Source organism: Falco cherrug, chromosome Z (assembly GCF_023634085.1).
Source record: "Falco cherrug isolate bFalChe1 chromosome Z, bFalChe1.pri, whole genome shotgun sequence".
NCBI lineage: Eukaryota > Metazoa > Chordata > Aves > Falconiformes > Falconidae > Falco > Falco cherrug.
The window spans coordinates 12,421,726-12,448,984 of record NC_073720.1 but is presented as its reverse complement, the minus strand read 5'-3'; the positions used below and the strand labels follow the sequence as shown (position 1 = coordinate 12,448,984).

General features: G+C 40.9%; 1 protein-coding gene across 1 annotated transcript in view; it reads left to right on the top strand.

The window, feature by feature from the left end:
* The window catches only part of MTMR12 (myotubularin related protein 12), a 43,255-nt gene extending 21,908 nt beyond the window's left edge, over window positions 1-21,347 (top strand). Inside the window, exons 10-16 of the mRNA XM_055699147.1 lie at window positions 2,043-2,167; window positions 6,361-6,439; window positions 8,085-8,155; window positions 15,373-15,545; window positions 16,282-16,449; window positions 17,350-17,511; window positions 18,537-21,347. Coding sequence (XP_055555122.1) covers window positions 2,043-2,167; window positions 6,361-6,439; window positions 8,085-8,155; window positions 15,373-15,545; window positions 16,282-16,449; window positions 17,350-17,511; window positions 18,537-19,112 — 1,354 coding nt within the window. The 3' untranslated portion in view covers window positions 19,113-21,347. The remainder of the gene's footprint in view (window positions 1-2,042; window positions 2,168-6,360; window positions 6,440-8,084; window positions 8,156-15,372; window positions 15,546-16,281; window positions 16,450-17,349; window positions 17,512-18,536) is intronic.
* Window positions 21,348-27,259: the final 5,912 nt, after the last annotated feature.

Genomic DNA, 27,259 nt, shown 5'->3' with positions numbered 1-27,259 from the left:
TAAGTCCTTTGCCTAACAGTGTTGGTCAATTGTGCAGGACTGTAACATTGCTGAAGGCTTATTTGTGAAATACAGATATATAGATATATACCTCAGATGAATCTTTCTGTACAAATTGTGGCCTGTTATTAGAAGGCAGCAAGGCTGGTAGGTCAGTTAAAGTATCATTAGCTGATGGGCTCAACTGTATTTGCAGGTAAGAGAAATCTAGACTCCATCTGTAAACATGGATTTGCAAGCCGAGTCTTAAATCTCTCTGAACTCTGCCATCTTCTGAAAACTAGATTTTTTGTTCTTAAATAACTTTACAGTGACCTAAAATGACTGAGAGAAATACTACTTTCAGATGTGATGGCAGACAGCACTTTATTTCAGTTGAAGGTAGTGAGCTGAATTAGTGCAGCGGTCTGCAGAATGCCAGGGTTTACATAGGGGGAAGAGCACAGCTGCCTGGCTGAGTTAGGACAGTGAGTTACTGCTTTTTTTTCTTTTTTTTTTCTCCCCCTGGCTTTTTATAACCTGTTGAGTGTCCTGGAGAGAACTTCTCTTTTAGTAGCAAGCTATTGGATCAGACTAGTTTGCACAGCTTCACTGCTAGCTCCTTTCTTTTCATAGATGGAGAACGTGTTAATCACACAGAACTAACAGAAAATTGCTTGATTAGGCTCTTAAAAACTCTTTTATTTATAAAATTAATTATACTTGCAAGGGAAAGGCTTTTGACCCTTCCCGCTGATACTCTTAACATTTCTCTCCCGAAATGGGGAAGTTTACATGACTCAACTCTTTTAATGCTATTTCATAATGTGAAAGTAAGTAAAACTGACAGTAAGCTGTACTGGTATCAGCTGATATTTTGATCCTTTGTCTGGGGCCATTTGAACTTGGAGCAGTATTGGTGGTTTTCTTTGCTATGGAGTACTGATAATTAACCATTAATATTTAAAAAAATATCTACACGTTGTCCATAAGAGTGTGTTAACATGCCATTGTAATAGTAATCTGAACTCAAGCACACAGCAGATTTCTACAGTTAACAGCTTCCTTTATTGGAAAAGCTGTTCAGAGCCAGATAGATCTTCTAGCACAAATTGTTTACTTCAATTTGGAATAAGTATGGTAGTCAACAAACTATTGCTTTCCCCCGGTTCTCTTATCTGATGCATCTTCCAGTAGATGTAGTAACCTGCACTTATGATGTGGACGTCTATAATTCTCGCTTTAAAGCAGGCTTCTGTGCTCCAGCATGCAGGAAACAATGTACTCTGTCCTGTCTGGGCAAGGCTTCACTTCTGAAGTATGAGCTAGAGCAACTTTTCCCCAATCTTGACAATAAAAAGTCAGCATGACAACAGAGGTATTTACTAAGGTGATACTCACCTGAGCTCTGAAGCCTCAATGATGGACAGAACGTCCCTCAAAATGGGATGTTCTGGGTCTGAACAGAACCTTCACCTGGCCTGTATTTTTAACTCTTCTCCTAGGGAAAATATTAGCAGATATGTAGGAAAGTACAAGGCAGGTATACTGTCTTGTTTGAGTCCAAATTATTTCTTCCATTTACTCGTGTATTCCATGAGCAGACCTGGCAGCTAGGTAACAGAACGTAATTTGACTGTTGAAAGTCAAGAAAAACTGTGTCTACTGGGAGGTTTGGGTGTTTCTATCCATCTCTTCTTTCTGGATTCACCTCTTAAGTTGTCAGCTAGTAAAATAATTTTGGTGTATCTAATGAATACAATACTAAAGAAGCAGTAGTAACAATCAAGTAATGCTTGTAATATTCATAACTGCACAAATATGCATGAATACCATTTTATTGGGAACAGTTAAGAACAGCAAAACTTTTCATAAGCTTGTAGGCAAGCTTCCAGCCAGTACTTAAAAATGTATGGAGGGCATTAGTTTTCCACGGTGTATATCTCCTAGTATTACAGCTGTTTCCCAAACCATGCCTATTAACTTTGCCTTTAGTGATAATAGTTTGTGCATTATTGGACTTGTGAAGCCGGCGGCTTTAATCTCTTGATGATTTGATTTAGAATCTATAAGACCATTAGCAAACCTCCCTATGAACTCCTGAAGATGGATGACTTGTCTAGCAGCCTTCCATCTCTGCAAGATATCCAGACTGCGTACACAAGATTTAAACAGCTGTTTTTGATAGGTAAGTCAAACTTTAGTTTTTTTCTCTAAAGTGACTGACATGCAAAGCATAACAATGCTGGTTTATGTTTCATGAATGCAGTCCTTGTCTTGATTGTTGTCTTGCTTTTGATGGTGGTTAAAAGCAGATTTTTAAATGTGACTGAAGACTGTGCTTATGACTGGCATGGTAATGGAGGTTTGTAGTTCTTAGACTTAACTACCTTGCTAAGCAGTCACAGTGCCTGAAAATTACTTTTAAAGAGAGTGACTATGGAGTTTGAATTTTAGTTGGAATATACTACCTGGACTGAAATTTATGGGAGAGATTTTTCAGTCTTCTGTGGTCCATTGAAATTGAATGTTAAGTGTTAACCTTTTAAGCCTTTGCTATGTCAAGAGTTGAGTCTAAATGTTAATTAATTTTTGCCCTAGCTTTTGTTACAAACTAGTTAAATCTCAAAACCTATGAACTGTGAGCTTGCTTACAATTCTGTCACACTGGCTGTAGGGCTAAACATGACTACTGTAAACAGTAAGTCCTCTCAAAAGGAGTAAAAATGGGAGCTATGTGAAAGTATAATCCAGGCTTTCAGACTTTTTTCTGGGACTGTTTTGCTGTCATGAAACAGTACTTTGACCTCACCTCTTGGCATGAAAAAAGCTCCACGCCACCCTGCAGCTGTACAATGTGCTATTGAGCCATTTTGGACAGTGTTTTTTCCACAAGGTAATGAGGGTAAATGTTGCAATAACCTCTCGTGCATGCTGAACACTGTGGCAGCTCACCTGTGGCTGTTGATGTTGGATGTAACTGAACTGAGCATCATTGAGGAATTGTATATTTGCAGTGTAGCTTACAGGCAGTGTCCAAGTCCTTTTTATTGGTTTTATACATGGAATTTAGGTGCTAAGTTGGTATTGATTACAAATTAGAATGACTGGTTTCTGGTAAATTTGTAGTAAAGACTTCAGTGACACTCTGAAGAAGGTATGAGGTATTTGCCAGAGTTCTACATTGAGGATTTTGTTCAGGATAGACTGTCAAATCCAAAGTCAATCTTGAGAGCTAAAAATAATTACCTATATTTTAATGTAGTTTCTAGTAACCTACACTCCTATGGGAAAAAGGCTAGGGCTTGAATTCAAGTCATTTAACATCTCTCAGGAAATACTGTGTATTTCAACGGTGTAATTGTATCATTGTCTTATATTACTTGAAGCAAAAGGGAATATGTTAAAACTGCTTTCCGGTAAGTGTCCTTGACGTACAGCTCTTTTTAATAAGCTTTGTTAGTAGTTCATAGCTCACTGAACATAGCACTATGCACTAGCAGTCTTGAGAAAAACATTCAGGTAACTTTTTGCTGAAATCTTAAGAGCTTACAGAAACTTAACTACCTTACTACTGTTTTTCAGAGTCTGAGCACATTAACCATTATTTTTGTATGTGCCTATTTAATTTGTTTTAGGTAACATGGGCATGTTGGCTGATCAGTAGTTCGGCATGACCTGGCAATGTGCATTTGCAGCCCAGAAAACCAATCATATCCTGGGCTGCATCAAAAGGAGCATGGCCTTTTTGTGATTCTCTCCTAGCTCCATTCTTTTGAGACCCCTACCTGGAGTGCTGTGTTCAGCTCTGGGGTCCTCAGCACAGGAAAGACATGGACCTGTTGGAGAGGGCCCAGAGGAGGGACACAAAGATGATCAGAGGCATGGAGTATCTCTCCTATGAAGACGGGCTGGAAGAGCTGGGGTTGTTCATCTTGGAGAAAAGGAGGCTCTGGAGAGATCTTACAGCAGCCTTCCAGTACCTAAAGGGAGCTTTATGAGAAAGACGGAGACAGACTTCCTAGTAGGGCCTGTAGTAATGGCTTTAAACTACAAGAGGGTAGAATTTAGATTAGATATTAGGAAGAAATTCTTCACTGCGAGGGTGGTGAGGCACTGGCACAGGCTGCCCAGAGCAGCTGTGGGTGCCCCATCCCTGGCAGTGTTCAAGGCCAGGCTGGATGGGGCTTGGAGCAACCTGGTCTGGTGGAAGGTGTCCCTGCCCGTGGCAGGGGGGTTGGAACTAGATGGTCTTTAAGGTTCCTTCTAACCCAAACCATTCCATGAACTTCCAGTGTAACATAATGTTCTGAACACATGCCCAAACTGAAATGTCAGTTATAGAAATCCTCATTAAGCAAAACGGAAACCACAGTAGTATGTAGCTGCTTGAAAGAGGATTTAGATGGGGACAGCTTGGATCCTCTTAAATTGTTCCTCTTACTTGAAGTGTTGCAAAGGTAGCTGCTAGTTTTGCTGGACTGTTCACATGCTAATTGCCCACATACCTTAAATAAGATGTCCAGTTCTCAATCCTAGTGTAGTATTTCTTCATTGTCCTGGAGGATAGGAGGAAGGGAAAAAGTTTGCTTTTTATTGTGATGTTTTTAAGCAAAATACCTAGATTAAGGGGTAAAACAAGCTGCAGGTGTTTTGTTGTGCTTTTAAAAACTTTCTGTTTTGACCTGGAGGTGACTTTGGCCGGAGAAGAGCTGCCAGACCAAGCGGTTGTACATGGCCCTGTGCAAACAAAGTGGTTGAGTCTAATTGTGGTTGAGCATGGTTGAACAAAACAAACAGCCAGCCACAATTAATATGGCTACTCAACTTTTGGAGTAAAACTCTTCTGTACTGTCCATAGTGTAAGACAAGTAAAGAAAACTTCAGTATGCAATATGAATGTTATCACTCTAGAGGAAAGCCTGTTATTTCTACAGGGGGAAAAAAAGACAAGAACTTTTCCTTGGTATCATGGCTTTGGGATGGTTTTGAAGGACTCAGAATCGGTACTGGAATTTTGTCTTGATTCAGAATTTTCTCAAATAGTGATGGCAGGCTAAATGGAACATGAAATTTGGGTGCAAGGGAATATTCTAAAAATCGGATAGAAAGAGGGCGGACTGGGGACTGAAGGGTATCTTGAAGTACTGTGATGTATACACTTTAAAGGGTGTCATACATAGAGGCTGGTAGTGAATTTGAAGATGTTAATGGGAAAAAAATTGGAGAAAACTGTTTAATGTGAACAGAACTGACTAGGAAGCTTTGAAGATAGATACAGTCTAATGCTTTTCTGGGGAACTGGTTTCTAAGGTCAGGGTGAAATAAATTGGGGAAAGAAAGATATTTGGGTTTTTTTAGATGTGTAATGAACAGAATGAGGGGCATGAGCAGTCATGGAGGCAGAACAGCTACAGGAACAAAACTAATATATGCCTGTACACTTGAGGGTCATAGATGCAAGCTGCAGAAAACAAGACAGAAGTGAGTATTGGAATTAAATATTAGAAGCGTCTGGAGAGACTTTGGGAGGTGAAGAGAAGCTATGCAGAAACATGCAGAACTGAACCTGCTGGGGGGGCGAGTAGTGAAGGAGGGAAATGTGGCGTATCTTGGTTGTTTCTGAGTAGTAGAACTGTTGTAAACCTTGAGCTTTGAGGTGCAGGAAAGGTAATCTATTCCAGTTTTAATTGACTATATCAGCTTGAGAGCTTTCCAGTTTCTGAAGACTGGCTTTGATAAAAATAAAAGCAATAGAGATTTAATTGCATTTAAAAAGCTGCAAAAACGTTCGTGAAATGCGTAAGAGTTTAATGACATTGTAGTATTAAACAGGGAGGCCAAGTACATCTTAGCTGTTCCCTTTTTGTTGTATTGTAATGACTCTTCAGTTGCAGTGAAAGCTGTTTAAAACCTTTTTCAGGTAGTCTTACATTCCGTAAATTTGTGTAACCTCCTTCTAAAACCCATTTGTGTTTCTGGCTCTAATGGCAGTGGCTCTCAAAATCCAGCCTCTTTATATTAAGCTTTGATTAGATCATGCTTTAGAGTCAAGGCAACTGGAACTTGGAAGAACGATTGCCTCTAATAAAACTTCTTTTCCTTTCCCATTTTGTCAACAGATTTACTTGGTTTGGTTGTTACAAACTCTACAGCATACTTCTGAAAGCCTGTGGTGCTGTACACTGGAGTTTGTAGGACTACTTCACTTCCTCCTTTAGTTACAGGGTGTTGACTTTAACAGTGATTAGGATTTAATGACTCCTTAGTATTGGTCGTTTTGTAACAGTTTATAACTGAAGAGTAATACAATGGATAGCTGTTAATGAGCGCAACATTTATGTGAACAAACCAATTTTTGGTTGTGGGTTTTTTTTGCAGACAACAGTACAGAATTCTGGGCAACTGATGTGAAATGGTTTTCATTACTGGAGAGCACAAACTGGCTAGAGATAACCAGGTTTGCTATATCTCTAACTTTCTGGTTTTCAAATTGTTGTTAAATGTTTTTGTAGTGGGTTTTCTAGCTAGTTTCTTGAAATATGACAACATTTTTCACCTCTGGTAGGAAAGAAAATTAAGACAGACATATGTTCCCGTTTATGTATCTTTATTTCTACAACTTGAGACAATGCAGGCCTGTGTTAAGCCTCCTACATAAAGAATGTGAGAAGCAGCAGATGATTCCAATTACAACTCTTCCAGCAAACCTATTAAAAATATAGATCCAGTAATTTCCCTCCTGCACTTAGTCACCTTCTTTCCAAACTGAAGAATCCTATTTGTTTCTTGCATGAAACCTGTTCCGTGTCTCTGACTAGCCTTGCCATTCTTCTCTGTACTCTCTACTTCTATAATATCCTTTAGGACGAGATGAACTGCAGTATTCAAGATGTTAGTCAACCAAAGATTTATAAAATGACAGTTGTTCTCAGTTTTGTCCCCTTCCTCTCCTGATTGTTCCTCAAGTTCTTTTTTCTTCTCTCAGCAGTCCACAGTGAGTAAGTGTTGGAATGGCGTTGGCTAACTTAAGGCTTGTAATAGTGGAATGTTGAAGGGTTTTATTTGTTTTCAGTGTTACTTTGTGCTAGCTCTATTGTCTGCCGGTTTATTCTGTGATCAGCTTGTTACTGTGAAGTGCTTCTGCAGTCAGCTTCAGTTTCTCAGTCTTAATAACAATCAATAAATATTTATTCATTTCCTTATCCAGAATTTAAATGTATGTTGAATGAGAGTTTTTAGTGGAGATTGTGTGTTCAGAAATGCATTGAAATAACCAAGATCACAAGTAATTTGAAGTAAATACCAGCCCAAATTCTGTCCGTATGTTGGTTTGACACTGGTCATTTCCATACTTGGATCCAGTTGCTTCCTGGAGCAGCCTGTTCTTGGCTCTTGCAGTTAGCAGGAATGCCTTCTCAGCTATTCTAGATGCTATAACAAAGAATGTGACAACTCCACACGTAAAAAATAAACTGTCATCTTCTATTAGTGACCTAAACAGTTGCAAGAATCCTAATCTGTATGCAAACTCTTTCTGAAAATAATCAACTGTATGAAAAGTTAAGTCTAGAAAACAGCAGTGTTACATCTGGTTTTATGTGTTCTGTCATTCCACTCAGTCTTCCTTGTGTAATGGTAATTTCTGAATAAGTTTTGTCCGCATGTTAACAAGATCTGATTGCTGAGCCTTTCCTCTGCCGCTTAAAACCAGATTATGGGAGAAATGTATCTAGTAGATTAGAACATAAGTGTGGTGATGTTGACTCTTTTCAGGATACAGGTCTGGCTGTTAGTGATTGTAATACTTCAGTGTGTGTGTGGGTGGGTGGCTGCTACTGATCCAGAATAAAGTATTGTATTGCAGATGTATAAAGGTAACAACTAGAAATGCATGACCAATGGCCAAATAAAGATACCTCTTGAAAGTTTGCTCTTGAGGGTAAACAGTTCCTCTTTTACACAAGCTGAGCATGGTTTTTTGTTGTTTTAAAGAAGTATTAAAGTTTCAGTAGTATGACATTCTAATCCCTTTTAGGGTAAACATAAGAAAATTGTAAAAATGCTATGAAAATGTTCACTTATCTTTTCCTGTATCACAACAGGCGAGTCCTGAAGAAAGCAATAGAAGTTGCTGAGTGTCTGGAAAGACAGCATACAAATGTTCTCCTTATAGGTAAGAATTTAATGAGATTATTCTATATAATTGTTTAAAATTTCTTTTGAATTTCTTTAGATGTAGCTTAAGCTGTAAGTTTATGATTACAGTAGAGGTCAGTAAAATTTACTAGAGTACTCAAAGTACCAGAAGTACTGGAAGTGTTTCCTGTAGTTAAGAAGAGATGGTAAGCATAGTTCCAGGCTAAGAAAAATATGTTGTGAATGAGAAGGCTGCTCATAAATTGGCAGGAGGGTTATGCTGCCTCTTACTTGTTGGAAGAAGGGTTCACCGGAGTCAAGTCGCTCAATAGGAGTTATGCATCTTGCTCAACTTTATTAGTTTCTAACACTACTTATATAGAATCGATACACGTGCATATTTGTAAAGCAGAAATAAAATTGGTTAGTAGTCTCTATAAACGCGCACAGTTCTCACACCCCTAATTATCATGAATAAAATAAGCCTTCTATCCATGTAGCTAATTGAGTTGCTGTGCTTCAGCCTTGTAGTTTGTTACTCCCTATTTTCCCATACCGGTCCCCATCTTTCTTGGCCCTGCACCTGCTTTCCCAGCAGCTGCAGCTTGTTACAGCCACGGCCTGTTGGCACAACATAATTACTGGGTCTCAGGATTCAAGAATAGCTCAAGCTTTCTTGTTAACTTCAGCACAATTCTGATTACAGGCCTATTCTAATACCAGGCCTGGATTGTGCAGGTCTTCAGAGATTCTAAGGCCATGCTTCTGCAGCCATTCTTCTTCAATTCCCCCTTTTTTCTTTTGCACAAGCCAGGCCTGATTGATTATGTTAAAAACTACTCTCTTTAAACAAGAAAAAACACAGCTAAAAACTAAAAGCATTACAATAATAATTATAACAAAGCGTATTCCTTCCGTCAATAACGTCTTTAACCAACCTGTTATCCCCAATCCTCTCAACCATTCATCAAAGGGATTATCATCAGCAAGAATATGCTTCATGTTTCCCTGCAGTTGTGACAACTTCTTGTGGATAGATATGGAACGATCAGAAAGGTTCACACAACACATCCCTTCAAAATCCTCACAACCGTGTCCATGTGCTAATAACAAAAAATCTACTGCAGCTCTATTTTGTAATGTAGCATGCCTAACACTATCTACGTCAAGCGATAATGAACTTAAAATCTGCGATGTAAGATTAAATTGCTTCTCTCCCCAGCACGCTAACCTTCGTATATTCTTAGTGTTTAATGCAGTCATTGCTCCTGGCATAAATATGGAGGCTAAGACATTTGTTGTTACAGACTGCAGATCCACTCAGTCATTACATGCTCTGTCTCCACATATCAAAAAGACTCCTGGTGGCAACTGATAGCCCCTGATACATTTACATACAGGCCTCCAGTTTTCAATTCACCCCAAATAGGTGAACCGGTTAGATTTTGAAACCTTGTATCAAACTCCCATTCACGTTGACATGCTAGCCACAATTGCCACGGTTCACCAAACCAAATTACTCCAGTGCCATTTAGAGGTTGAAGTGGTGGTACCGTGTCATCGCGTTCTGGCATTCCCGTTGCAGTTATGTTAACGTATTTAACGGGCACAATGCTACCCAATAGGTCTAACTCCTGCAATGGCAAATGATATAGTTGATTTAAATTCTCAATAACAGTTTTCTGCCACGCTGCATTATGCATAGAAGGCCAAACAAATTGCCCATTTGGACTCATACATGTACCATTCTGATTGGAAGTCAGATCCACTGTTTTAACATTTCAAAAAACCATCAAAATTTGTTTCATTCTCTTGCAGGGGAGTACCAATTAAACAAGTTCTAAAGGGGTTGTCTGCTTGTTGCAGACTTAAACAAAAGTCTGTTACCCCTGTGATATTTGCCCCTGTCACCCATATGTTTGTTCTAGGCAAGATGTCAAAAGTACTTTGGCCAATGGCTAAAAAATTCATCAAGACCGTAAACCAAGTCCACCACTTAAACATGTTAACTCCTACAATTTCCACCTTTTTTTTTTTTTTTTAATTCCACCCCACAAATCTGTGCTTTCAGATTCTGATGATGTATACTGTCTCCAATCAGCATGGTATTACACTAGTTGTCTGCTTTCTCTTGTTTCATGCCCAGTTACTAATCAAACACATACAGTCTTTACACCATTTACATTTAAGCTTTGGCTTACGGAACCATTTTACCCCACACAGCATGCATCGGCACAATACCCACGGCTTACATCCCTTACAACATAGACAGTTCATTCCATCTGCTCGCTCTGAGTCTTCTCTTCCGTCTTCTGAACTTGACATATAGGTCGCACAAGCTTGCTAGGGATGCATATAGGTCCTTTATCTGTGGAGATACAAAAATAACCTCTACCGATAAATAACACTGGATTAGGTCCTTCCCATACACCTGAAGCCACATTTTTATACAGAACATTCAAACCAGGAACTGTAGTTGTTTGGTTCCCTCGTGCTGTTTGGTGATGTATAACGACAGGTGGTCCCTCTCTGTCCTCCGTAAGGGAGAGATAGTTTAAAGTAAACAACACCTTAGTCAACCGCTTAGTTACGTCTATGTCCTGCGATACTTTCTGTCTCTGAAGATAATCCTTCAGGGTACGGTTTGCCCTTTCAACAGCTGCTTTCAGTTCTAAGGTTTGAAGGTTGTCCCCTGGTTCACCGGTGATCACTTGTTTCTGCCACTGATTATTGGATTGCCAAACACACGCAGCCTTCTTCATCTTTCATCCTGCATCTGTAAACACTGTTGCCCTGTCAACTGGTCTTTTTGAGCATAATGGTCTCACAATCCACTGATAATGTTCTAACATCTTCCAGAGAGGTCCTTTTGGCCAGTTGTTGTGTACAACACCTGTATAACCCATCAAGGCTTCCTGTATGGCTGTTGAATGTCTCAGAAGCCGTTCATAATCATCACCAAGGACTGGAATACTGGTATCTGCCGGTTCAGTCCCATCAATTTCAACAATCCTGTCTCTTCCTTTTCTCACCAAGGCCGCTACTGCTTCAGGGTGACTTAAAATACGATGTCTGGGTTGCAGTGGCAAAAACAACCACTCTAAAATGATTGCCGTATTTTCCCATTGCAAAATAAGGGCAAAAGGTGAAGTGGCAACATTACAAACCAAAAAAGATAACGGATGATTTGCCATTCAGTGACCACACCAGCTAGTCTGAATCTTGCGGGACACAATTTCAGGGCAGCCCGCTGTTCTGGTGAACAAGTTTGAGGACTGTTGGCTTCGGTGCCATGCAACCAGAATCAGAATGGTTGCAAATCATCGTTAGTGAGTCTTCGTGTGTCATCAGGGTGTAAGGGAATCGTTAAAAAGACAGAACAGTCTTTCAAGTGTATCACAACAATTTACCAAATCTGAGGGATCATCATAAAAGGTGGAAGAGCAGGTTGCAACACTCCCATCGCTAAAATCTGATCATTAACCTTCCATAAATGATGTCCCAGTTATATGCATCACTATTATTAATCAGTACTGGACAAGCTAACGAGCTGGCCACCTGCCAATCACCCTCCAAAACAGCATCATGAAGAACACCAGACCAACACCGTAGAATTGGATCTTTTCTCGAGTTCAGCATCGGTGGGGTAGTTGGGCTAACTGGAGGAATTACAGGTATTGAAGTAGTAGGCAGGTTCATTTTAACTCGCTTTACCAGGTTTCTTAATTTATCTATTACCTCCTGTAAGGATTTCTCTGTATTGTAATCACAAAGTTTCTCCCCGCCTTCCTCCTCAGACCCGTCCAATGACGTTTCAGGACAAGGAAGGTACGTCATCACACGGCACTTCTGCCCACCCTGACGTGGTTGGTGCAGCAGGACTCGCTGCCCGGCCCTCCTGGGGGGGCTCGGCAGCCTCTTCTGGTTCGGCTCAGTCACAGCAGGCTCCCGAGGAGGAACTTTCCGTTTGTCCGCTGTCTTATCTAAAAGCTCCGGCACTGTTGAACACGCAGGGGCGGACATACCCTTCATAGGACGAGTATGCCCAACTCCGAAAAGTGTAGCCAAGAGAGAAGGCTTGGGTGAATCACCCTTCTGCTCCACTGGCTTTTCTACACATCTTTCCCCAACGTTTCTATGGCTGCCGCCACTACTTTTTTTTTTTTTCGCCTTCATAGTTTCCAGAGTGTTAACTATCGACCACCACGTCACTCCTAACGCTTTAGCTTCTTTTCCTTCTTTGCCTCCCTCGATCGTAGTATCCCAGAGGCAATTTCCCACTTCTCTTGATTCCACAATACTAAACAATAACGCGGGCTCAGGGATCTTATTCTTTTTTCGTGCCCAGCGAACTAAGGTCTCCATTTCTGTCTCTTTAACGCCCTCCCCTCTCTTAAGGAGGATGCCAGTTAACAGTTTAATTTCCGTGTCTAATTCCATCGAGGAAATCTTCTCAGAGCTCTCCCCTTTCACAGAAAGGATATCAGCGCAGAGAAGCCCTGCCGCGATTTACTCGTCGTGGCCTTCCGTAGTGCCCCCCCCCCCCCCCCCCCCCGCCTCACAGAGAGGAATTTAGTGTAGAGTCATGCCGCGATTTACTCTACGCGGTCTTACCACCGGCGGGGGTGCGATCTGCAGCTCTACACTGAACTCTGGACTCCACTTTTCACCAGCAGCTGGGGGGATCCATGGCGGTGGGTGGGCGGGTGAGTGGGGGGAGCTGCGGGGCAGGTGTGGGGAGCTGTACTGGTGTAAGAAGCAATCTGGCTAGCGAAGTACAGTCACTGGGTGTCATGATTTCAGAGTCAAACAAATAATTCAGCAGGTGCTTGGCTGGTTCTGATTGTAAACCATATTGTGTAATGGCTTGTCGTAGCTGCTGCATAAATTTCCAATCAAAAGGTTTCCACGCAGCCGCTGCTGAACCATCTGGTAAAGTGATGGTCCACACCGGACATGCAACAGCAGAAGCAACCTGCCACTCTCCCTCCAATATAGCATCTCGTATAACCCCAGACCAACAACTTTGGGGAGCGGCAGGGTGGAGGATAACGCCTTCCTGGGTCAGGATCCGAAGATCACGACCGGCAGTAGGCAGATGACATTCGTTCAATTGCTGCTGCAAGCGGTTTAGAGTCCAGTTGGAGGGTTTTGTTCGGGCATGGGGTATCGGGGCAGGTGCAGCTGGGGTGGGCTCATTTTCTTCATCGGACTCTGCACTCTCAGAGGCGTGCTCAGACCCGCTCTAGTACCCTCGTCCTCATCTAGCAGGGGGGGCGGCTCTCGGTAGCTTTCAGGTCGGCGTGGAGCACCCGTTGCGGTGGCACCCTCCGGAGACGGTGTCAGCTGTAATAGCTCTGTCGCAGATTTTTTAATAGGCACAATTATGCCTTTTACAGATGGAGTGCCTTGACCAAATAATCGGGTAGACTCCGACTCGGTTTCCCGACCGAGGAAGTCTGAGGCAGCCATAGCCATTTTTTTCTCTGCAACCACTGATCGTAAATGGTTCATGACCTCCCTCCAGGTAGTCCCCAAGTCCTTGGCCGACTTGCTGCCGCTACGGATCGCATCGCAAAGGGAATCCCTGATCTCTCGCCACTCAGTCACACTAAACATCAGTTGTGGGTCTTTTAAGTGTCCTTTTTCATTCGCCCATCTACAGAGCTCATGGAGCTTCTTAGTGCTCATGCTAGCCTCTCGCTTGGCAAGAGTATCAGTTAATAGCGTGAGTGCCGCCTCCCTTTCCATTATCGAGGGAAAAACGGTCTTACTGGTGCAGATCCGTGCAGGAGCTCACTGCCGGATTCAGATGTCTTTACTCCTTATGGACGCCTTCCTGCTCGAACTCCTCTCAGCGACTCTCAATTTGCAAAGCCCACCGTTGCGATGCAAAGGCAGAGTTTTTCCAGCTATTTCCAGCTTTCCCGTGGTTCGGGCGCCAAATGTTGGAAGAAGGGTTCGCCGGAGTCAAGAAGTCGCTCAATATGAGTTATGCATCTTGCTCAACTTTATTAAATAGTTTCTAACACTACTTATATAGAACCGATACACATGCATATTCGTAAAGCAGAAATAAAATTGGTTAGTAGTCTCTAAGCGCGCGCGGTTCTCACACCCCTAATTATCATGGCTAAAATAAGCCTTCTATCCATGTAGCTAATTGAGTTGCTGTGCTTCAGCCTTGTAGTTTGCTACTCCCTATTTTCCCATACAGGTCCCCATCTTTCTTGGCCCTGCACCTGCTTTCCCAGCAGCTGTAGCTTGTTACAGCCACGGCCTGTTGGCACAACATAATTACTTGGTCTCAGGATTCGAGAATAGCTCAAGGCTACCTTCTTGTTAACTTCTGCACAGCAACTTCAGCACAATTCTGATTACAGGCCTATTCTAATACCAGGCCTGGATTGTGCAGATCTTCAGAGATTCTAAGGCCACGCTTCTGCAGCCATTCTGCTACACTTACTGATGCATTCCTATCTTATTTAATTGAAGGTCTCCTAGACTTTTTGCTGTACTTCGAGGGGGCGTGGGGAAATACCTACACAAGGAACACAGAGCAGGGAACCTTTCTATAAAGGACGTTTTTATGTTCTAGGTACAGACAATACTGTGTTGTCACTTTGTTAAAAGTACATGAAGGAATGCACGTACTGCACACATCTTGAGCAGTTTTTTCCTAGATTGTGTAAAGTAATTGCATGGAAAACCAAACTCAGTTTTAACCATTACGCTATTTTTTGGAGTAATAATTTTAGGGGTTTTTTTCCACACACTGCCATTTGAGAAACCTAGCATGGGGAAGAGATGTTTCTAGAAGGCACCTGAAGGGTGAAGAATGCACGTTGCATGCAGAAGCAATTTCACACCTTGTGAAAAGATGCATGCAGGAGAGGAAGGGTAAGGGCAAGTGGCTGGACTTGTGGCATAGGGCAGGAGGGGCAGTATATGCGTTGTAGTAGACTGAAGGGTGTAGGCATCAAGGCTATAGTAGTAAAAGCCTGGGCTTTGCAGGTTTTATTGTCAAAGTATTATCTTAGTATAAGTGTAAAAGAAACCTTCAGTTTTTACAGAGGGAAGTACTGGAAACATGGATTAACTTCTCTCTGATGGCATAAAACTTGCAAGAAATTCTGTGCTCCTCTGATCTTGAAATACAGTTTTGTTTATGTGAAGCTAGCAATACTTTGCTTTCTTTACCCAGAGTTTTAGGAATGGCTTAGTGCATAATGTGGTTTCTCTTCTCTTCTGTAGAAGAGAGTGCTACTGATCTGTGCTGTGTAATCTCTAGTCTGGTTCAAGTGATGATGGATTCGTACAGCAGAACAAAGTCAGGGTTTCAGAGCCTTATTCAGAAGGAGTGGGTAATTGGAGGACATGGCTTTTTGGATCGTTGTAACCATTTACATAAAAGCGACAAAGAAGAGGTATGGTTTTATTATTATTTCCGTATTTGCTTTTTAAAAGTTTACTTGGCATGAGGAGGGATTTATACGTCAGTCCAGAAGTTCCAATTACTCTGAAGATCTTTAATTTTATGTTTTGTTTCATGGGTTGATGTTTTGTACAGTGTCACTATTTTTGCTGTTCAGAGTTGAAGAACAAATGTAAAAATTCCCAATCAGTCTTGGAGTCTTTCGAAAGACATGTATCTCATGTCCTTTTAAACTGTGTTAAATGGTAGTAATGTCCATAAAAATAACTCAAGTGTATTGCCTATTTTTGTCACATCTACTGTTTAACTTTATGCTGTTGTGCTAAACATTGCAGTCTCACCTCTCCATTTTTTGTTTGTTTTGGGAATAGATCAGATTGATTTCCATTCTGTATAGAATAAGTGTAAACTGACTAGTTCTGGACAAGAATTGCCATAAACTGGTTTTCCTTTGCCAGCTTTAAAAGGCTGCATAGCAGCAACTTTCATAGCAAGTTAATGTATGCAAATTCAGGTTAGAAAGTGTTCATCTCTTCTGTCAACAATTGGCCAAGGGTCACACAGATGGTACTTCAGAGTTCTGCTAAAGTTATGTGCAACAGTTCTGTAGTTAACCAGGTTGCTTTCCCTAAGATTTGTATTCGGAGACACTAAACACTGTAAAATAAATAGTCTGCATGGTGGAGCATATTTTTTTCTGAAACTGAAGCAATGTTTCCTTTTCTTAGGCTCCTGTTTTTCTGCTCCTGCTAAATTGTGTTTGGCAGTTGGTACAACAGTATCCTCCAGCATTTGAGTTCACCGAAACTTACTTAACCGTCTTGTCAGACAGCCTCTATGTGCCTATTTTTAGCACTTTCTTCTTCAACTCACAACATCAAAGAGACACTAATACGGTAAGGGTTTGTTTTGTGGATGCAATGGGTTGGACAGGTTTGACCGACAAGCAATGAACACTCAAAAGTAGTTTCCTAGCAGCACTTTTTTTCCATGCTTATTTGAAGAGTGATGCTTTGAAGGGTGAATGAGTGCAACTTTGGGTGTAAGAAGTCAAGTTCGGGACTTAGGAATTTATGATGACAAAAGGAGGATAACTCGGGAATATATGTGTGGCTATAGGTTCATGTTTATTGCTCTTCAGTGAAAATGGAGCTCCTTAACCTAAGAGGAATATCCTGCTTACCCATAGTAAGTTATTTATGAAGTTGTTGTATAATATATAGTTGTGTTCCAAAGTCAGCATTTCCTGGATGTTGATTTGTTTGGTTCATGCTTTCTCTAGCCTAACAAGAGGGAAGCAATGGGAGTATCCTCTGCAAGGCTGCACAGACTGAAAAAGTAAAGATCAGTCTTGCATATACATGAAGTGTTGATCACAAAACTTAAACTGGTAGCACCACATAGCTGCAGTTAACTTTTGGAGTTTGGAGAAGTTTATTCCACAACCCTAACATGCCCCCTGTGTCTGAAGAATTCAAACCTGCCCAATTTTCAAAACTTTCTTTTTTTCCTTATTATTTAATCTTGCTTTCAGCTGTGGAAGGCATTCCTTATGCTGTCTAATTGCACTGTTGAAGCAGAATACTGTCTGAAGTTAGAGAACAATTATATAGATAGCCTTTGTGTCTGTACTCCCTTGTATCTGCTAACATTGCTGAGCTATTGAATACATAGAAGTCATGAGTGTTGTTGCAACTCTGTGGCCTCTTCTGTGAAAAGCCAGCTTCTTAATTTCACCTTGACTTGGTCAAAGTTACTTTCTAGTAGTAGTAATTGTCATGTGTTTGTTCTGGCAGAGTGGTGAAAGCCTCAAGACACAAAGTGGTCCTTTCAGATTTCTTACTGTGTGGGACTGGTCTGTGCAGTTCGACCCTAAGGCCCAGGCTTTCCTGAACAACCCTCTTTATGCGGAGAAGCCAAAACCAGATAAAAGTCAGCGGAAAACTTCACGTTTCAAAGTAAGATATGTGCTGCCTAACTATTTTTTTTTTAAATGATAAAAATATTTTGCACAACTTGTACTTCAAATGTACTCACAGTGGAATTATTGGCACAAGGTTTTTTAATTAAGATTTTAATAAAATACACGTATGCCACAAACTCACCTTGGATCTTCAGAATACAATTTGCACCCACCTTGGTTATAAATCACTTTTTTACATTTACTGTGCATAGCTGTGAACTTAGGGGTTTTTCCTTCATACTTTTGTGCAAGTGTAGTGATAACTCGTGAGACTGAACATCCAGGTAAGTTGCACCGACATGTTTGAAGTGAGTTTATTTTGTTGCTCTGTGGAGTACCTAACTGAAGTACATAGCAGGTTTATAATTGCCTCCCTAATTTTGTCTTGAGTGTAGTTGGAATGTGTGTGTGTTCTTGGAGGGGGAGGGGGACTAATAACAGCAAAAACTGTCTGGGGTGTGAAGATTATGAGTGGACCACCTCATTACTGGAAAGTAGCAGAAATTCAGTAAGAAAAGCTTGTTTGAAGTAGCCACCTTTGGTTATAACATCCCTGTGGGTTAAATTCTGTTCTGTACAAAGCCTTCTTAGGTGAGACATTCTCAGTATGATCTACAGCTTCAATCAGAACTCTTACGCAGTGGGATGCAATGAGGAACCACTGGCTATAAATCAAGTGGTCTTGATTTGTGTGGGCAGCTTAAACTAAACCTGGAAATCTGCAGTACTTGAATGTATGCAAAGAATTCTCCTTTTTCAAAGAAAAGCACTTTATTCAATGTTACTTCATTGCTATAGTTAGTGCAGAGAATGTGTCTGAGAGTACTTCACACAGCATACTTAGTATTGGTGTATTATCCATTGAAAAGTAATACTTCTTAGACTATGTAGCAAAGTGGTGGCAGTGTTTAAGTGACTTTGTTGCTTATAAGTATTTTCTGATTACAAATTATGTTTTTCTTCCTCTAAAGTCCCATCAATGTTTCTCTCAGTATATTTTTCTCTTCTTTCCTCTTAAAGCATCAACGGCAACTTTCTTTGCCATTGACACAAACAAAATCTTCCTCGAAGAGAGGATTTTTCAGGGAGGAAACTGATCATTTAATTAAAAACATTCTGGGTAAAAGAATTGGCAAGTTCATAAATTCTTCAGATGAACCTCCTAATAGCTTCAGGGAATTTTATGATAGCTGGCATAGTAAACCTGTTGACTATCATGGTCTTCTGTTACCTCGCATCGATGGCCCTGAAATAAAAGTCTGGGCGCAACGGTATTTACGATGGATTCCTGAAGCCCAGCTTCATGGTGGTGGTACAATAGCTACAGCTGCCAAGATTTTGGACTTGATGGAGGAAGTGCAAAGCTTGCAGGTGAAGATGGATGAAGAGCATAGTCAAGCTATTTCCAGAGATGTACATTGTGTTCCAATGCTGAGAAGTTCTGCCCGTTTGTCGTCCTTGTTTCCGTTTGCTTTACTTCAGAGACAGTCTATCAAACCAGCTTTACCCACTAGCACCTGGAAAGACTTGGAAGATGAAGATGATTTGGTCAAGAGGGATGATGAATTTGTTGATCTAAGTGCTGATATGCCATAAAGTGTATATAAATCAAAGTATGAATTGTATGTGGCTGAGCTCCCAAGTTTTAAATGTTGTGCTGTGTCTTCATATAAGAAACTCACTCAACCATTTGTAGCCTGTTTAATGGGTTTGTAGGGTTAAAAACCCCTTGGTTGGAAAGAACTAGTTGCCGTGATTAACTGAGCATATTTTTAACTTAAGTTTCACTTTTACAGTATTTATTGCAGCAACACATTTTAGCATAGCTGTAATAAAAACGCATCTAGGCTGGTGTAGACATATGGCCACCTTGTTTAAAAAATAAAAACAAACAACAAAAACCCTGTTTTCTGATGTGAAGGTGAAATACTAAACATATATAGCAATGATTACTATCTTAACATAACCCCTTATGCTAAGAGTACTAGGATTAGAAATACTGTGACTAGGAACTTAATACGTCTGCATTTTCCCCTCATGTAAACAGGGAAAGGTGCAACTAAATGTGCATTCACAAATAAGCATGGTACAGCTGAAGAATAAACTCATGGTCACCAGGGGTTTTCAGTCTGTTGTGGCATCAACTGAAGTCATGTGCTTGTCAACATCATCTTTTCTGACAGCATTCATCTTTTGACTTGCAGCACTTCATCTTGTGTGGTATTGTAATAGCAGCTTGGCTGCTCTAAGCCTGTGCATGAACTTAGCTTAAGGATCAGATGCAAGAGCTTAACTACACATTTCAAGTCTTATTGTGTGGCTGCTGTGCTATACGTCCTTGCTGCCTTGGAATATAGTCCCAAATGTTTGCTGTTAATTGTAAGAACTGGCCTGACTGTGAGATTCTAATTTGCTATGAGTATTTTTTCTCCTTTTAATAGAGCGAGACATTCATTTTGACTTCCCCATTTATGCCAGTTGCCTTTGAGGCTTTCTGTAGCTTGCACTGAGACCCCTTACATAGAAGGGAAAACTTTTTTTTTTTTCTATAATCCTGCAATGAAGCTGGATTTGCAGTCAGTTGCTACTTGTCATGAGTTGGTCCTACAGCTTATGAATGTGGCGTTCATACCATATGAACATTTGCATCCTGTTGCTGGATGTTTTAACAGTACCTCAGTGAAAAAAGCCATAAAGAAATGCCTGTTGATTTTGATCTACTGTGTGTATGTTTATATATATAAAGTATTTTTACTGCAGATAATTTTCCTTTGTAAAGCTGAATATTATTTGACTGTCAAATCTATTTTAAACCCTAAAATTCTAGAATACACCAAGAATGGATGCAAGTCATAAAATCAGTTACCCTGAGAGCATAGACATTGAATATTTTCTGTGTTCTCATACCAATTTAGAAGTCGGTGTTGGAAAACTTGGCTGGTGGAGAAACTGTTGCTTAAATTGTATCAGCTCTGTGTAAATGGGGATATTAAACTGGGTTACTGATTGATCATTTCACACAGAGAGTCATTTTAATAATGTGTAGCAAAAATTTTATCAGCAGCCCTCTAAAAATAAACTTTAATATGTTAAAGTAAATGTATTGATGGGGAAAGAGGGAGAATTTAATGCAACTATGCCAAACTTAAGCTTCCCAACTCTTAATTAATTGCCTTAAGTCTTAGTTGTGTGAGGACAATACTTGAGTTTGTAACATTTTATCTAAAAAATATACTAGTACTTATGCTTTCTTCTGTAATACATATGAACATACAGCTAGCACTTGCTACAATGGACTGTCCAGCACACGTCCTTCAGACTTTATTATTGTAGTTCAATTGACTCATGTATGCAATAGTACTTTGCATGTTGAATGAGCAATGCATCTTTATGGCAAAGAAATGCCTATCATTCTAAGGTCATTTGGGTTCAAGCATTTTTTTAAATGCTGCATTAGAAAAAATATTAAATGGATTTTTCTATACTTTTGATCAAGCTGTTAGAATGTTTCAGTCATGAAGATTACATATTTATATTAAAGAATATAAGATGTTGGACATCTTATTTGTACATAAGTTATCAGAAGTTTTTATAGAAGAGAAACATATATGTGGAATTGAACATGGGGATATTTCTTACGTAGATTAAATATCATTGTTATTGGTTTTCTGCACTGTGGGATTGGAAATGTACTTAATATCTTTACTCCAGGCTTCTGTTTATACCTCTGAGTTTTTACACTGAATGCAAGCTAGAAGCTTTACAGTTTTGGTTTTTGAATACTGTCATTTGTCTGTAGTGGAAAATATCAATAAAATATACTTTGATGTATTTGTCCTGAAATGAGATTGTATGTTTAAGGCCATATTTTGCAAATTATGCTTTAAATCATAGTGAACTTGGCAATCTGAAGTGACAAGGCTTTTCTAGTTATATGCTGGGTTTTAGAGAGTGTTACTGTTAGGAAGCTGTGCAGTTTTGACTTATTTGACTTATTGCAGGTTATACTTACTAGAGAAGTGCTGTCAGCTCAGGAAAGAGGAAAGCTCAGTGCAGTATGGTAGGGTGACTAAGTTACCAAGGTAGTCTACAAAGTGTCGACTGAATGTCAGTATTTGAGGGTTTATTAAACACTTTTTATTTCAGTCTTAGCAATGTACTTGTCTTCCACCATATCAAGGGGGAATGTTGTTCTCCGTATTAAACTAAGTAAACTCTTGAAATGACTACAGCATGGTATGTCTCAAACCAAACGTGTATTGAGCATGCAATGGGGGGTGGTCACAGTAAGCCATAGAGTACAAATCAAAAACATTGGATTTTTTCCAGAGATTACAAACTGCTAGCTTCTGTACAAAATCAGCAGTAGTGCAAATCACACATTCAGTAATCCTGCCACTTCGGATATTTCGTAAAGAGAATATTACAAGACCGCAACAGACTTGTTCTTGAAGTTTCGTACAGCAATGGCTTATGCACAGGCTGTGGAGTGCCGGGTCATGTTGTAACACAAGGTGTGCCTCTGCCTCACCCACATTCTCTAAAGATCACTGAGTGTACTGGACCACTTGGCTTTGATTTAAGACTATGTGCACAAGTGAAAATGTTCAGCTATCAATGCACACCGTATTGGAATGCAAATACGTGTTTTATAAAGGTACTTGAAGCCAACTTGGCCTCCTGATCTCTTCTCCAGTTAAAGCTTTTTCCATTCACGTTCGAAGTATGGAAGCATAACTTCTTCAGGAGGTAGCAGAATACTTCCTGCTGTGGATGCCTGTCACAGTCCACTCAGTGGACTCGTGATGGTTCGTTCACTATGATCTTGAAGTGCAAAAATCAAGGCGACCATGCCAAGGGGTTATGCTTCAATCAAACAGCACAATTTTATTGTTTGCCTGTAAAGCGGTGTGTGATAAGTAGAAAGACAGAACGTGAAGAAAAGATAAAGTAAAAAGAAAAGGAAAGAGGATTATAGTCCAAGGCGTCCCTATGGTCCCAGGTCCAGGCAGCATCCCACCGGTCCTTCTGATCGTCGGGATCCTTGGTGGGGAAGATCTCCCAAATTCAGTTGCTCAGGAGTCATCTTTTATGCCGAGCAACACACCTTGCTCCTCCTCTGGCCCGTGGATTGTTGTCAGTCTCTGCCTTCTCTAGCCAGGTTATCACGCATGTTCTGGTTCATTGTTACGACAACGGTTGTGATCCATCTTCTGGACAGCTGCTATGTGGCCTTATCGTAGCTGTTCCTTCCAGTGCCGGGTATCAGGGAGCGGCATAGTACTCCTTGTATTGTGCAGTTCTCCTTCAGGGTCACTGGGTCCCGGTGTCCATGAGGAGCACATTCCATCTCCAGGTCTTTGTTAGCAATGTTGAGACAATATTGTTCTCTTTAGACTGGCTCTTACAGTGTCTTACAGTGGGTTAGTTACGTCACACCAGAGGTTACCTTCATTCTAATCTTTAGCTGGAAACTTTATATGCAGTATTTACTGCCTGGTGCTGTCTTAGGAGAGGAGCTAGGTTTTCATAAAACTCTGTTTAGAAGTTATGTGGGATGGACTTCATTTTCTGCAACAGGGAGGGCATGAATTAGTGAACTTTATTTTGAGTTTAAAAAGAGCATTCTATATACAGAACTATATGTGGTCTTCCAGGATAAATTTAGTAGCTGGGGGGTGGGGTGGGGGTGGGGAGTGGTGGGAGAGGCAAAACCCTTCCCATAGCCTCCAGTCCTTTATCTTGTTTTATAGTAAAGTTAACTTGTGACAAATGCTTTTTGTCAGCATTTGCAGCATGGCAGAACTCTTACCTGGTGGGGAAAGTGTTAGCTTGGAAAGGAGTGGGCAGAGGAGGTAAGGATAGCTGATGTTTGAGCTGGAGGAACAATTCTGTGGGGAGGGCACCAAGCCAAATTCAGTGTCTTGGTTCCTGGGGGGGGCCCAGGTAAATGGACGTGACTTGGTGTGGTACTTGTGTGGCCAGGCGTACCATCTCCGGACTGCCTGTTGGATTCTAGTAACTTGATACCTGTTTCTGTCAAGTAAGATCAAGATTAGCTGCCCTATGTGGTTACTGAGAGCATCAGGGTGGGAGAATGAAACTAAAAACTTTGTACCTGCAGCTCAGGTGTTACTCAAATCTGCAGTTTCCAGGCTAAAAGCAATCCTACTCCCAAACAGGAAAATCTGCTTGTTTACAGTCGGATCAGGTATCCAAGTTTTTTCTTATTGCAACAATTTTTTCTTTATCTTGGGTGATGTCTCTTGTTGTGTTCTGAAATAAACTCTTCATTACGTTGTAGGACTCAAAATTCAGGCTAGGGACCTGTTGATTTTCCTGGAAATCAGCTGTTTGTATGACTTCCGAAGGTCACTTATAATCCTTACTGTTATTTTCATTCCCATCTGTGGTGGTGCATCTTGCCCTTTCCCCTGGGCCACTCTACCGTCTTAGGAATTCCCACTAGGCCTTAGCCTCTGTGTAACAACTTGCCTGGTTAAGCATCCCTTGACTGCACCAGCAACTTTTGCATGGCTGAGGTGGGGAACAGCGCTGACTGTGCCAGAAACGCTCCTTATCTGAAACATGGCACCCCCTAACCAGCCTTGGAGCATTCCTTACCTGAATCAGAGTGGTGCAGTACCACGTTTTGAAAAATTCCAGTAATCGTAGACTCACATTGCGGCTAGGGTGGAAAATTGCTGTTAACTAAACCCCATTGTCTCCGACGCTATAAACAGTGTTGCTTTTCAAAGTAAGGCCCTTTGAACTCTCCTGCACTGCAGTGGGCTGTGACCAGCATCCCCCTCCGAGTGGGACGCTTCTCGGAGCTCGCAAACTCCCAAGTCTGTGAAATTTGGAGCACCGTTGTCGAAAGCTGGTGGCAGGGCCTGAGCTGAAAGCCCCGCTCCTCGAGGCTCAGCCCTTTGCCCACTGAGAAACGCCAAGTTTCAACGTGTATCGCTGAACTCCGGGGGAACTCTTAACAGGTATACCTTTGTGCATTTATATGTGTATCTCTCTGTATACATCTGATCCTTGGTGCATGCGTGTGTGAATTGATTTAGGTACCTCGTAATAAATGTAAGTTTTACCATCTTGGGCCTGTAGTTAAGTTAGTTATGACTGTAGTAAATCTTACTTGATTAACTTTGTGAATGATAAACTAGTTAATGACTAAGTGCTGCTAAAATCCTATGATCAACCTTAAACTGTGAACAAGCCTTAGACATCTTTTACATGTAAACCGTTGACCAGGTCTGAGATGAAGACTGGATCTAGCTGCACCTAAACTCTATTAAGAGTTTAGAGAACAAGGGGGTCCACTCTGAACTTCATGACTCAACAGAGGGTTTCCCTTACCCTTTTACGTCCTTAATTTCCGTATAATCATTTCAGCTTAATTTTAGATTTGATTCTTCTTTGTGTGATTTATCTATGTAGTAAGTAACAGGGTGAACCTTGCCACTGAACTTTGTAAAGCCTCACTCCCACAAATTCCTATTAAGCTGTTTCTCTAACACCTTTGATGATGATTCTTTACATGACCTAAACCACTCATTCATGACAACATCTGAAGAAAATGTCCAATTAGGAACAGCTAATGCAGCTAGAATTAATGTACAATTTGCTAATTGAGCATGTAAATCTTAAAGTATTTTATTTTAATTGTCAGAGCTGTGTGGGCTCGCTAGCTAGCTCACTTTGCAGTCTGGGATTCGCTTCCTTTTATGTTTCTACAGGCATTGAAGTATGTTTATGCGTGACTGTGATGACAGAAGCAAATTTTATGCAGAAGGCATAAGTGCTCATTGCTTCATGTTTTGGTGGTGATGCAAGATGATACTTCAACTTTCACTGTAACCCCAATTCAGAAATCAAAACAGGATCTCCTTACCAAGCTCCTTAAGTTCCCTACAGGGATGAACCCAGTTTGTTTCCTACAAGCCACTTCCTGTATTTTCCACTTTCCTGCCCTGAACTTTTTACTGTGGGTTCTCTCTTTAAAAAATCTTTCTTGACATGCTTTTCTGATAGCTGTTCGTTTAAGTTTGGAAAATGCTTCTTTTCAACCTGCCTTCTGTACTTGTTTTTTCCTGTTGCATTCTCCTGAGGTAATGGGAATATCTCGAGGTGAGAGAAGAACTACTATGGATAACTTAACCAGACTTTTCAAAGAACAAGGTCCCTACTTTCATGCCAATATAGAGCATGGCAGCTCTGGAAGTTGTCCTGTAATAATAATAATAAAATTACTTAGAATTAAGTAAAATCCTCTTGCACAGCATTTTTCACAAACAAAACCTGTATCGAAGAAAAAGTGGGATGATAATGTCAAGCTGTATTTTCCAATGCAGTGCATCTATTGTAGCTTTTGGCACTTTGCTGTCCTGCTGCCTGCAGTGGAGAGTTGTGAGCAACCTGAGAATGATGGTCTGTTCTGGTCTGTTCTCCCAGCCGGGTTTGCGTTTGGGTTACACCTGACTTGATGCAACTGCAGACAGCGTCCAAAGGGGGTCCTGCTGTGCGCTGCCCAGTGGTGTGCTCCCACCACCTTTGCTGTTAGTCTCATGTAGCTGCCAGCTGATTTTACGGAAACATGTATTTTGCTTTTGTGGGTTAGTTTTCTAGCAGATCAGCTTGCTGATCCAAGTCACCCCGTGGGGGTGCAAGGGGAAACAATAAGAGCAGATTGTCTGAGGATGTCCTTTTCAATATGCAATCCCCAGTTAGAGCAGATGAGGTGGAAGGTGGAACCACAAATGCAGTAAATCTAGCTTTTGAGCTGCTGTGTTGCTGAAAAAGAGATAAATCCTGGCAACCGCATCTAATGTGTCTGGCTGAAATGTTGTAAATAACATGCACAGCTAATTCCAGCTATTGAATGTTTCTGAGGGGTGTGTGTGTGTGGGGGGGGGGAACCAAGAAGCAAACACAATGCAAACCAGTTTTGGTTTGAGGTTGCTTATAGGAGCATTACAGGGTGATTTAAAGTATAGTTGCATTGGATCTGAGCTGTTTGCTACAGTAGGAAGGTAAGGCAAACAAAAGCAGTCAATTCAATCTATGACCATCAAACACACTTAGATGCTCTTCAGGCCTGCAGTTCTTTAGGCTGTGCTTTGGTTTGGACTGGCAGAGTTTTTAAATGCCATCATGCTGCCCAGGCTGTAATTAAGCAGTGATTGAGTATGGCCGCTGAAAAACAAAAATCATGTTCTGACTTGTAACCTGGAAACAACCATTGCTCAAAGTGATTTTGGATTCCTTATGCATTCCTGCTTTTGTCTGTCAAGCTTCAGCTATGCATAGCTAGGCTGTTTGGTTACTTACCTTAGCCTGCCCGCCCGCCCACCCCCCAACATATTTTACTTACTTCTTGGTTTTATTTAGATCTAATGCAGATGTTGTGATTTGTCCATATGCAGTTAATTATCCATCTCAGGTGTAGGACGGAATGCTCTCCATTCTGATTGAGATGCCCTAATTTTCCAGGGAAATTTATCCACCTAGTGTTGTTTCTAAGGCAGTGGCCCTTTTTATGATTCAAATTGCAGGTGAATAGCTAGCTATCTGGCAGAGATGATGATAAAAAGGGCCAGTTACTGAAATTAAATACAGCAATAGTGAAACCATCACTTAGTGTCCTGGTATTAAGTAGAGGCTGCATGAATATGCAAGCCTCTGGAGTTCTGCAGGTAATAATGGGTGCTGGAAACAGCTGAAACACAATTACCAGG